Source organism: Emys orbicularis, chromosome 1 (genome assembly GCF_028017835.1).
Source record: "Emys orbicularis isolate rEmyOrb1 chromosome 1, rEmyOrb1.hap1, whole genome shotgun sequence".
Lineage (NCBI taxonomy): Eukaryota > Metazoa > Chordata > Testudines > Emydidae > Emys > Emys orbicularis.
In genome coordinates, this window is record NC_088683.1 from 156,928,496 (window position 1) to 156,941,881 (window position 13,386).

At 45.1% G+C, this 13,386-nt stretch overlaps 1 protein-coding gene across 1 annotated transcript in view; it reads left to right on the top strand.

Moving 5' to 3' along the window:
• POLQ (DNA polymerase theta) overlaps positions 1-13,386 on the top strand; it is a 159,539-nt gene that overhangs the window by 32,915 nt on the left and 113,238 nt on the right. The window contains exon 9 of the mRNA XM_065416674.1: positions 4,083-4,295. Coding sequence (XP_065272746.1) covers positions 4,083-4,295 — 213 coding nt within the window. The remainder of the gene's footprint in view (positions 1-4,082; positions 4,296-13,386) is intronic.

Consider the following 13,386-nt stretch of genomic DNA (forward strand, 5'->3'; position numbering starts at 1 on the left):
AAAAAATCCTTTAGACTGGCTTGCCAGAACCTGCTACTACCATCACGACAGTTCGCTATACCCCCTCCAAGCAGCTGCGCTGACTGTTGGGGAGGGGGACTTACAGGCTGCCACTCACCCATCCGATGCGATGCATCCGAGTCAACGGCACCAAGATATTTGGGGGCTTATTCCTTTACCCTCTCACTTCCCTGGTCCTTCTCACATGAACAGAGAGCAACAATACCCGAAGTCCAAAGGCGCAAACAATTCGATGTTTATTGGGGTGAACTTCCAGCAAGCATGATTCCAGTTTCCTTCCTCAGTGTCCCCCTTCCCAGCTCTGACACCACAGAGCCTTGTCTGTCTCCCTGTTCCCATTCCCCCCCTTAGTAAAACATGATTCCAGTTCCCCCACCCCCAGTCCCTGTTCCCATTCCCCCCCCACACACACTTCCTGATTGACTGCAGACTATATAGTAAAACTTGAGTTCTGCTTAGCTATACCTTAACCAATCATTTTACTGAAATTTAACTAACCAATCCTAACACATTGTAACATGGTTATTTAACCAATTATGTCCCACCACCTTAATTGGTTTACACCCAACAAAATTAATTATACAGCAGACAAACAATCACAGAACCAAAATCAAAAACACAGCGTTAAATCGAATTAACCCTGCACCCGTCCACACAACGAAGCCATTTACTTCGACATAATGGGCTCTTAAAATCGATTTCTGTACTCCTCCCCAATGAGGGGAGTAGCGCTGAAATCGACATTGCCATTTCGAATTAGGGTTAGTGTGGCCGCAATTTGATGGTATTGGCCTCCGGGAGCTATCCCACAGTGCACCATTGTGACCGCTCTGGACAGCAATCTGAACTTGGATGCACTGGCCAGGTAGACAGGAAAAGCCCCGCGAACTTTTGAGTTTCATTTCCAGATTGCCCAGCGTGGAGCGCTGATCAGCACAGGTGACCATGCAGAGCTCATCAGCACAGGTGACCGTGCAGTCCCAGAATCAAAAAAGAGCTCCAGCATGGACCGTACGGGAGATGCTGAATCTGATCTCTGTATGGGGAGATGAATCTGTTCTATCAGAACTCTGTTCCAAAAGACGAAATGCCAAAACATTTGAAAAAATCTCCAAGGCCATGATGGACAGAGGCCACAACAGGGACTCTACAGTGCTGCGTGAAACTTAAGGAGCTGAGACAAGCGTACCAGAAAGCCAAAGAATCAAATGGACGCTCACAGAGGGAGGGGCGACTGATGACTGTAGCTATCCCACAGTTCCCGCACTCTCCGAAAACCATTTGAATTCTGGGTTGAGCTCCCAATGCCTGAAGGGTCAAAAACATTGTCGCGGGTGGTTCAGGATATATGTCGTCAGCCCCCCCCCGTGAAAGCAAAGGGAAAAAAAATCGTTTCTGCCTTTTTTCACTGTCACCATATGTCTACTGGATGCTGCTGGCAGACGCAGTGCTGCAGCGCTACACAGCAGCATCCCCTTGCCTTGCCTTGCGGATGGCAGACAGTGCAGTGTGACTGGTAACCGCCATCGTCGTCCCGTGGGTGCTCCTGGCTGGCCTCGGTGAGGTCGGTTGGGGGCACCTGGACAAAAAAGGGAATGACTCCAGGTCATTCTCTTCTTTAAGTTTTGTGTAATGGAGATTCAGTCCTGCCTGGAATATCATGCCAGCTGGAGGCTTCTGCCTCAGGCTGATCTCCCAGTCGCCAGCACCGCGCGGTCGCACCTACCCCAGCCTACCTCTTGCTCCCAGGGCTCACAATCAGATACTTAGACCTCTACATTTTGCTGCAAATAAAAAAAATAAAGCTGCCGTTTAGAACTGTCCCCCAACATACATATCCTGGGACATTTTGTATTTTACCAGTGTCAACCAAAGGCCCACACACAAATGGAGATTCAGTCCTGCCTGTGCTTCTATCCTAGTGCTTATCACAGATTCCCATTCTCAGCTATAGGCTGAGCAAGTGCAGAATGGTGGTTCACTCAACTTCGCTGTAAGCCAACCGCCCTCCCCTCCCTCCTTTGATCTCTGCTTGCAGAGGCAATAAAGTCAGATTTGTTTCAAATTCATGCATTCTTTATTACTTCATCACACAAATGGGGGGTAACTGCCGAGGTAGCCCGGGAGGGGTGGGGGAGGAGGGAAGCAATGGGTGGGGTTATTGTAGGGGCACCCCCTAGAATGGCATGCAGCTCATCATTTCTGCGGGATGTCTGGGGCTCTGACCCGGAGCGGCTGTTTGCTTCTCTGGTTCTTTAGTAGGTTTGCCTGATATTCTAGGCAGGACCGACTCTCCATTAGACAAAACTTAAAGAAGAGAATGACCTGGGGAGTCATTCCCATTTTTGTCCAGGTGCCCCCGACCGACCTCACCGAGGCCGGCTAGGAGCACCCATGACAGCAGCAGACGGTACAGTATGGCTGGTAACAGTCTTTGCTAACTTGCAAAGGCAAGGGGATGCTGCTGTGTAGCGCTGCAGTACCGCGTCTGTCAGCAGCATCCAGTAGACATACGGTGACAGTGAAAAAAGGCTGAACGGGCTCCATGGTTGCCGTGCTATGGCGTCTGCCCGGGCAATCCAGGGAAAAGGGCGCAAAATGATTGTCTGCCGTTGCTTTCACAGAGGGAGGATTGACTGACGACATTTACCCATAACCACCCGTGACAAATTTTTGGCCCCATCGGGCATTGGGATCTCAACCCAGAATTCCAATGGGCGGGGGAGACTGCGGGACTATGGGATAGTGCAAGGCTCTGGAAGTCGACGCTAGCCTCGGTACATGGGCGCACACCGCCGAATTAATGTGCTTAGTGTGGCCGCATGCACTCGACTTTATACAGTCGGTTGCCAAAAATCAAATTCTGTAAATTTGGAGTAATCCCGTAGTGTAGACATACCCTAACTTAAACTGGAATATAATGCAATTGAAGGACGGTGATGTGCTGAATCAACCAAAGAAAGCTCTTCTCTCCCCTTGAGTTGTTTGGATTTCACTTACTGTAGTTAATGGAAAACTACTCAGGCTAATATGGCATTCTTTTCTGGAGACTTCCAATGGCCCCACTGACTTTCAATTCCTCTGAATTTAAAAACAACCCAACCTTGAAGGTATGCTAACAAAAGTTCATTTTTCAAAACAAGATTCCCAGTATGCATCAGGTTCCTTCTTGACGTGACTTTGAGTAATTTTAGATCCTTTGTCAGAATCCCAGGATAACAGCTCCTCAGTTTATAAGCCTTAAACTTGATAGTTTATCTCTTGTAGGGACGCTGGTCTTGTTGGCTCTATTGTCACAACAGCCCTTTGAGAGAAGGCCGCAAAACTGATCAGGGGACCTGAGGAGAGTGACTTACGAAGAAAGATGAAAGAGCTGAATATAGGGAGATTGGGTTAGAAGGAAGAAAAGTCTACTAATATTTAAAGCCTATGAATGTCAAGGAAGAAAAAGAATAACTTAGGGTGGTGCAAGGCTGTGGACTTAGAAGTAGACTGATGAAATCATATAAACAGAACACTTCCTGGCAGTAAGATCTATTAAGCTGTTCAGCAACCTCTCAAAGAAAGTGTTAGGAACCCTTTTGGATACTCAAAACTAGACTGGAGAAAACACTGGAAAATTTATTTTTGGTGGTTTGCAGGGAAATGAATTAGATAACTTAGTCGGACTCCAGGTTCAAGACAGCAAATCACAGAAATTAAATAGGGGCTGGGAGTTAACAGTTTTTTTCCCTATTATAACTGCTGCATCCAACTTTCTTCTGTTTATAAAGATTCTCAAATAAATATTGTGTTTGTCTGACCTTTTATGGCGTTTGCAAGCACTTTGGAGGAGCAAACTGCTAAATCATACTATTAGTTAGAATAGTTAAAGGAAAACATTTCTGTAGAATTGAGATTATTTCAGCCATGCAGTGTGTGATGTGGCTCCATAGTTCTAATTGGTACATGGTAAGTGTTCATTAACATATTAGCTGTTCTCACAAGGCTTTCTCTGCTGATGGTTATACTTCACCACAAACATGCTGTTAGTGTGTTTATTGAAAGCATTGTCTCCTCAGGTCTTACTTTTGATGAACGGGATATCATTGAAGGGGCCTTTCGCCGGGGGTTGATTCGAGTCCTGGCAGCAACATCCACCCTTTCTTCTGGGGTGAATCTGCCTGCACATCGGGTAATTATCCGAACACCTGTGTTTGGTGGCAGACTCCTGGACATCCTAACTTACAAACAGATGGCTGGGAGGGCTGGCAGGAAAGGAGTAGACATAGTGGGTAAGTGGAGGCTTTATTAACATTTTCTAAGAACTGTGTTAACCTAATTACAACCAGGGCAGTGCTTTACAATTAGTGACTAATCATGATGAATTCCTTTGGTATTCAGTATGATAAAGTTAATCAAGATTAATTTGTTTGGTATTAATGGGGATATAATTTATAATTCCTAGGGGATTCTGTTTCACTGCATGAATTGATTTTGGTGTCTGCATGTCAGGTTACTGGAGGCACAGTCTATTTTCTTTGTTGAATTTCATATCACCTCTAATACTTTGATCATTTGCTTTAATTGTGTGGGGTATGGCTAGTTTAGCAAGGAGTTTTACAGACTTAAAATTTGAGAGATGATGTTGAAGTTCTAGACCCAGAATTTGGCAAACAAATACCTTCCACTTGGACAAGTAACTTGAATTAATAAGCCTCTCTCCAGGTGAACTACTTGTTTTGTGAATCTGAAAAATATTGAGTGCTTCCCTCTGGCAGTTCACAGAAAAAAGTATCTTGAGCTGTGCTAGCATCAGTCAAGAACTCTTTTGGCATGGCAAAGCAAAGAACTTTGTTAATGTCAGTTTTATTCAGAACAGAAGTTTATTTTATGGCTGGAATTGATAGGAATTGGGTTTTTTTGCAAACGTACAAACAATGTGGAGAGTATAAAGATCAACATAAACATAAAACAGCTGCCCTGCTGCGGGCATTATTGGCTACTTGCTGGAAGTTCATTGCACTCTCTTTATAAATGGATTAGCTCAGGGGTTCTCAAACTTCATTGCACTGCAACCTCCTTCTGACAACAAAAATTACTACACGACCCCAGGAGGGTAGGGGGGTGCAAAGCCTGAACCCACCCAAGCCCTGCTGCCCAGGGTGGGGGAGCCGGGGCCAAAGCCCGAGCCTGTAACCTGAGCCCTGCCACCCAGGGCTGAAGCCCTCAGGCTTTGACCCCCGGGCAGTGGGGCTCAGGCTTTGACTTTGGCCCTGGGTCACAGCAAGTCTGAAGCAAGCCCTGGCTATCCCATGGGGTTGTGGCCCACTTTGCGGTCCCAACCCACAGTTTGAGAACTGCTGGATTAGATTTATGGCTACATTCATATTCAATGCACAGTTGCAGCTTGCAGACACATAGATTCATAGATTCTAGGACTGGAAGGGACCTTGAGAGGTCATCGAGTCCAGTCTCCTGCCCTCATAGCAGGACCAAATACTGTCTAGACCATCCCTGATAGACATTTATCTAACCTACTCTTAAATATCTCCAGAGATGGAGATTCCACAACCTCCCTAGGCAATTTATTCCAGTGTTTAACCACCCTGACAGTTAGGAACTTTTTCCTAATGTCCAACCTAAACCTCCCTTGCTGCAGTTTCAGCCCATTGCTTCTTGTTCTATCCTTAGAGGCTAAGGTGAACAAGTTTTCTCCCTCCTCCTTATGACACCCTTTTAGATACCTGAAAACTGCTATCATGTCTCCTCTGTCTTTTCTTTTCCAAACTAAACAAACCCAATTCTTTCAGCCTTCCTTCACAGGTCATGTTCTCAAGACCTTTAATCATTCTTGTTGCTCTTCTCTGGACCCTCTCCAATTTCTCCACATCTTTCTTGAAATGCGGTGCCCAGAACTGGACACAATACTCCAGTTGAGGCCTAACCAGCACAGAGTAGAGCGGAAGAATGACTTCTCATGTCTTGCTCACAACACACCTGTTAATACATCCCAGAATCATGTTTGCTTTTTTTGCAACAGCATCACACTGTTGACTCATATTTAGCTTGTGGTCCACTATAACCCCTAGATCCCTTTCTGCCGTACTCCTTCCTAGACCGTGTCTTCCCATTCTCTGTGTGAAACTGATTGTTCCTTCCTAAGTGGAGCAGTTTGCATTTGTCTTTGTTAAACTTCATCCTGTTTACCTCAGACCATTTCTCCAATTTGTCCAGATCATTTTGAATTATGACCCTGTCCTCCAAAGCAGTTGCAATCCCTCCCAGTTTGGTATCATCTGCAAACTTAATAGCGTACTTTCTATGCCAATATCTAAGTCGTTAATGAAGATATTGAACAGAGCCGGACCCAAAACAGACCCCTGCGGAACCCCACTTGTTATGCCTTTCCATCAGGATTGGGAACCATTAATAACAACTCTCTGAGTACGGTTATCCAGCCAGTTATGCACACACCTTATAGTAGCCCCATCTAAATTGTATTTGCCTAGTTTATCGATAAGAATATCATGCGAGACCGTATCAAATGCCTTACTAAAGTCTAGGTATACCACATCCACAGCTTCTCCCTTATCCACAAGACTCGTTATCCTATCAAAGAAAGCTATCAGATTGGTTTGACACGATTTGTTCTTTACAAATCCATGCTGGCTATTCCCTATCACCTTACCACCTTCAAGTGTTTGCAGATGATTTCTTTAATTACTTGCTCCATTATCTTCCCTGGCACAGAAGTTAAACTAACTGGTCTGTAGTTTCCTGGGTTGTTTTTATTTCCCTTTTTATAGATGGGCACTATATTTGCCCTTTTCCAGTCTTCTGGAATCTCTCCCATATCCCATGATTTTCCAAAGATAATAGCTAGAGGCTCAGATACCTCCTCTATTAGCTCCTTGAGTATTCTAGGATGCATTTCATCAGGCCCTGGTGACTTGCAGGCATCTAACTTTTCTAAGTGATTTTTAACTTGTTCTTTTTTTATTTTATCTGCTAAACCTACCCCCTTCCCATTAGCATTCACTATGGTAGGCATTCCTTCAGACTTCTCGGTGAAGACCGAAACAAAGAAGTCATTAAGCATCTCTGCCATTTCCAAGTTTCCTGTTACTGTTTCTCCCTCTTTACTGAGCAGTGGGCCTACTCTGTCGTTGTCTTCCTCTTGCTTCTAATGTATTGATAAAAAGTCTTCTTGTTTCCCTTTATTCCTGTAGCTAGTTTGAGCTCATTTTGTGCCTTTGCCTTTCTAATCTTGCCCCTGCAATCCTGTGTTGTTTGCCTATATTCATCCTTTGTAATCTGTCCTAGTTTCCATTTTTTATATGACTCCTTTTTATTTTTTTAGATCATGCAAGATCTCGTGGTTAAGCCAAGGTGGTCTTTTGCCACATTTTCTATCTTTCCTAACCAGCGGAATAGCTTGCTTTTGGGCCCTTAATAGTGTCCCTTTGGAAAAACTGCCAACTCTCCTCAGTTGTTTTTCCCCTCAGTCTTGATTTCCATGGGACCTTACCTATCAGCTCTCTGAGCTTACCAAAATCCGCCTTCCTGAAATCCATTGTCTCTATTTTGCTGTACTCTCTTCTACCCTTCCTTAGACTTTCAAAGTCTATGATTTCATGTATCAGAGGGGTAGCCGTGTTAGTCTGAATCTGTAAAAAGCTACAGAGGGTCCTGTGGCACCTTTAAGACTAACAGAAGTATTGGGAGCATAAGCTTTCGTGGGTAAGAACCTCACTTCTTCATATGATTTCATGATCACTTTCACCCAAGCTGCCTTCTACTTTTAAATTCTCAATGAGTTCCTCCCTATTTGTTAAAATCAAGTCTAGAACAGCTTCCCCCCTAGTAGCTTTTTCAACCTTCTGAAATAAAAAGTTGTCTGCAATGCAGTCCAAGAGTTTGTTGGATAGTCTGTACCCCGCTGTGTTATTTTCCCAACATATATTTGGATAGTTGAAGTCCCCCATCACCACCAAATCTTGAGCTTTGGATGATTTTGTTAGTTGTTTAAAAAAAGCCTCATCCACCTCTTCCACCTGGTTAGATGGCCTGTAGTAGACTCCTAGCATGACATCACCCTTGTTTTTTACCCCTTTTAGCCTAACCCAGAGACTCTCAACACTTCCGTCTCCTATGTCCATCTCCACCTCAGTCCAAGTGTGTACATTTTTAATATATAAGGCAACACCTTCTCCCTTTTTCCCCTGTCTATCCTTCCTGAGCAAGCTGTACCCATCCACACCAACATTCCAATCGTGTATTATCCCACCAAGTTTCAGTGATGCCAACAATGTCATAGTTGTATTTATTTATTAGCATTTCCAGTTCTTCCTGCTTATTACCCTCGCATTTGTATATAGGCATCTAAGATACTGGTTTGATCTTGTCTCCCAGTTTTGCCCTGACCCTCCTTTCTCTCTTGGCCATTATAGCCCACGCTCCCTCTTGTTTCCGATCCATCTCCTAGGTCTCCATGTTCCCCACTTACCGGTGGGCTTTGCTCACCTGTCCCCGTCGAACCTAGTTTAAAGCCCTCCTCACTAGGTTAGCCAGTCTGTGTCCAAATAGGGTCTTTCCCCTCCTCAAAAGGTGAACGCCATCTCTGCCTAGCAGTCCTTCCTCGAATAGCATCCCGTGGTCGAGGAAGCCAAAGCCCTCCTGGCGACACCATCTTTGCAGCCAGGCATTCACCTCCATGATGCATCTGTCTTTGCCCGGGCCCCTACCTTTGACAGGAAGAATCGAAGAGAATACCACCTGCACTCCAAACTCCTTCACCCGTACTCCCAGAGCCCTGTAGTCACTCTTGATCCGCTCAGTGTCACACCTCGCAGTATCATTTGTGCCTACATGGATGAGTAGCATGGGGTAGTAGTCAGAGGGCTGGATAATCCTCGACAATGCCTCCGTAACATTTCGGATACGGGCCCCCGGCAGGCAGCATACCTCCCGAGATGAAATGTCAGGGCGACAGATGGGCGCCTCCGTCCCCCTCAGCAGAGAGTCTCCGACCACCACTACCCTACGTTTCCTATTCGCAGTGGTGGCAGCAGACCTCCCAGCCTTAGGGGTATGAGGCTTCTCCTCCTTTACTGTAGGGGGTGATTCCTTCTCTCCTGTATCAAGAAGAGCATAATGGTTACCTATTACCACGGCGGGAGGGTTCGGAGCAGGGGTGGAGCACTACCTGCTGCCAGAAGTAACCAGCTGCCAGTGTCCACCCTGAGCCATCTCCTCCTCCACCAGTGGTGTATCAGCAGTCCTGTGTACTGGGACAGCTACCTCATATCTTGAAATGTAACATTCCATCTTGATTTGAGCAACCTGGCAGCATTGCATGTTGGAACCTAGTGTCTCTGTAGGCCACACCGCTGTGTTGAAGAGGGAAGTCACATGCTCTGTTGTAGAATTTCTTGTAGCCTGCTGGTTACACTTTGACCAAACCTCCTATAAAATGAAGTTGCTTGGCTTTTTGAAGCTCCTTTTTTTTCCCCCCTCATGAGAGGAGGTGATTTATTTTTTACCTGTCTGACATGAACCTTAGTTTACTCTTGCACAGTATGCAGTCTGAACATCTGCTTATGAGTTTATAAATGTACACTCCTCTCCCCCTATTCTGTAAAGCATTTTGGATGAAAGTGTAAATATAATGGTAAATACCAGCTGCTGCTCTTTCTACTACAGCAATTCCATTTTCAAAAACAACAACTTCCCAGAATGGATTAGAAATTTGGTTGACAAACAAGGAACAAAAAGTAAGGTTTGATCTGAGAAAGATGACCAACAACCACCGTCTGTAGCACAATTAAAAAAAAAAAAAAAATCTTTGAGATACTGTTTCAGTGGTACCTCACACCAGTCAGGTTAAAATGTATAGAGAGGTTAAAGGGGATAAATGTTGGTGAAATTGTGGTGAAAGAGGAGATTGTATGCATATATGGTGGACATGTCTAGTCATTAGAGAGTATTGGGATGTAGTCAATAACCAAATATCAAAAATGGTTAGATATTTATTATCAAATGATCCTTTGGTGATCCTCCTGGCACTTCCAGTGGAAATGGTCACTCAAAAGGAAATGAATGAATCTCTCATCTGCTAGTAGTTGCTTGGCTATTAGCATCTCACTGGAAAAAGATAAATAGCAAAATATATATGGCAGGTTGTGGTTATGGAAGAATTAACACACCAATTATGTACCCAGCAAAATGGACAGATAGTTACTTAGATATTTGGTTACCTTTTACATCAGAGAAAGTACATCACCTGCAAAAAACAACCAAACAACCCTTCTCCTCCCACACCTCCCGCACACACATCCACCACACCTGTCCAATTTTTTTTAATAATATTTGGTAGACATACCTGGTCTGTTAAGTATGTGTATATTGAGATTTCACTCAAATTAATAAAATTGACATAGATGTTGTAATGATGCTCACTCTGTAATGTGGTAGCACCCGGTTACGTAGAAAGATCAGATTACTTTATTCCCATATAATGTCTCTTTAAACAAGTGCTAACTTTTGTAATGATAGTTTTTGGTTTCTGGGCTGCCACCTTGATGTGGTGGAGAAGCTTGTGTATCCTTAAGACCCTAAGAGCGATGCCGTTGGGAGTCCTGTACTCCTGGTAGGGTCACCCATGGCGGTTAGGTCGAAGGCGAGGTACCAAACAAAGTGCAGCCCAGCCCAACACAACACAACCTAGTATAAGACCTCAACGGCAGAGCAGGCGGATGAAGCAGGATCACTTCTCAATGGCTGCAAAAGTGGACAAAGGCTGCAACGGAGGAGAAACCCCCGGTAGTATTGGACCTCCTTGTCGCTGGACCCAGGCGCCTCTTCTGCCAAGATTTGTGTGGCTGCTGATGCGAAACAGATCCCCGACATTAAATTACTCACACACAGGCTTCTCTCACAGGAAGAACTTTTTTTCACACCTCCACCCATAAAAATTCTGTGGCGATGGACGAGTGGTGACAGGGACAGGTGAAGTGATCACAAGGAGTCCCTATTCACAGACCTATACGCATGCGGTGACCGCAAGCTGGTCGGCATGTGCCCCTGGACTGAGATGGGGGCCATTATTGGCAGCAGCAATCACGACTGAGCAGGCCTTTTTAGGAACCCCTCTGTTCACTCCATATGGGGAACGGGCTAGAAAAGGTGCCCCAGACAAAGGCTTTTCCACCATACCCGACGGGATAACTGTGTCCAGAGGGATCACTCCCAATGCGGTCGAAAAATGAAAATGTTTCTTGCCACTTGGAATGTCCGTACTCTACTAGATGAATCAAAAAGTGAAAATACCCAAACACAGAACTGCAATTGTCGCCCAAGACCTCTCGAGGTACCACATTGACATCGCTGCTCTCAGTGAGACAAGACGTGTAGGTGAAGGCCACTTGAGGGAAGGGGGCAACGGTTACACTTTCTTCTGGAAAGGAAAACCAGCAAGCGACAGGCGAATACACGGTGTTGGCTTTGCAATCAAGAACCTTCTAGTCAACCGCCTGACTGAGTTCCCTGTCAGCATCAACGAACGCCTCCAATTGGCCAATAAGTCATTTGCTACCATTATCAGTGCAAATGTGCAAAGCACGACCTTGTGATCACAAACACAATCTTCAGACAGCAACAAGTAAAAAACAACTTGGTAACACCCCGTTCAAAACAATGGCACCTCCTTGACTATGTCATTGTAAGAAAATAGGATCTAAGAGATGTCCTAATCACCGATGTCATGAGAGGAGCTGATGATTGCTGGACTGACCACTGCCTGGTGAGATCAGTTATGTCTATCTGGATTGCACCAAAACATAGAAAGCAATCCAAATCATACAGATGGCAATAAAACATCCAAAGATTTCAGTCCTCAGTGCACCAAGAGAACTTCCAAACACTCCTCAGGGGAAAAATGACCATATGCACACCTGGAAATGACAACACAAGTGTCAAAGACTGTGAAGCCCTAAAATAGGCCATCCATGAGGCTTGCGAGGAATCTATTGGCTTTGCTACCTGCCACTATCGGGACTGGTTTTACAATGACAACATTGAGATCACAGCCCTTTTGGAGTAGAAGAGAAAAGCTTTCTGTGACTGGCAAAACCATTCATCATCTAGTCAGAAGCAGAGCTCTTTCCATCAACTCAAAGCTGAAGTTCAAAGGAGGATCTGAGAAATCAAAAACAAATGGGGGGGAGGGGATAGCTCAATGGTTTTAGCATTGGCCTGCTAAACCCAGGGTTGAGAGTTCAATCCTTGAGGGGGCCATTTAGGGATCTGGGGAAAAAATCTGTCTGGGGTTTGGTCCTGCTTGGAGCAGGGGGGTTGGACTAGATGACTTCCTGAGGTCCCTTCCAACCCTGATATTCTATGGTGGGAGGACAAAGCAAAAGAAATCCAAGCATTTGCTGAAAGACATGATACGCGGAGCATTTTTTGTGAGACAAAGACTCTGTATGGACCAAGCTCATGTGGCCTCACACTGCTGAGATCCAGAGATGGTAGTACCCTTCTTAAAGATAACAAATCCATCAAAGAGCGCTGGAAGGAACACTACCAAAAGCTTTTAAATCAAGAATCAACTGTGACTGACGACATCATCGACTCCATCCCTCAGCACCAATTTCGGAAACTCTTGCCAACCCACCAACACCTGAGGAGGTCTGCAAAGCAGTTGAATGAATGAAGAACAATAAAGCACCAGGTCCTGATGGCATATCAGCCGAAGTACTGAAAGTGGGGGGAGAAACACTGACTAACAAGCTTCATTTGCTGCTCCTCAAAATCTGGTGCACCGAACAAATCCCTGCTGACTTACGTAATGCTAACATAGTCACCATTTTCAAAAAGGGAGACAAGGCCAACTGTGGCAACTAATGAGGCATTGCCCTTCTCTCCGTCGCTGGGAAGAGTCTTGCTAGATTCTTACTGAATTGCCTGCTCCTTCTTGCAGAAGAAGTACTTAGAGTTCCAGTGTGGCTTCAGACCGTCATGAGGCACCACAGACATGATTTTTTTAGCCAGGGAGGTCCAGGAAAAATGTCAGGAACAACACCAGGAGCTGCATATGGCCTTTATTGATCTGACCAAAGCCTTTGACTCTGTCAACTGTGAAAAATCATGTCAAAGTTTGACTCCCCAAGCAAATTTATCACCATTGTAAGATTACTCCACGACCAGATGATTGCCTCCATTCTGTGCAGTGGCTCTACCTCTGAGCCCTTTGTCGTTCGAACTGGTGTAAAACAAGGTTTTGTACTGGCACCCACCCTTTTTTCCATTTTCTTAGCAGTTATGAAAATGTTATCCCAAGACATCTGCCACAGGACATTGGCATCCAATATCGGACTGACGGCA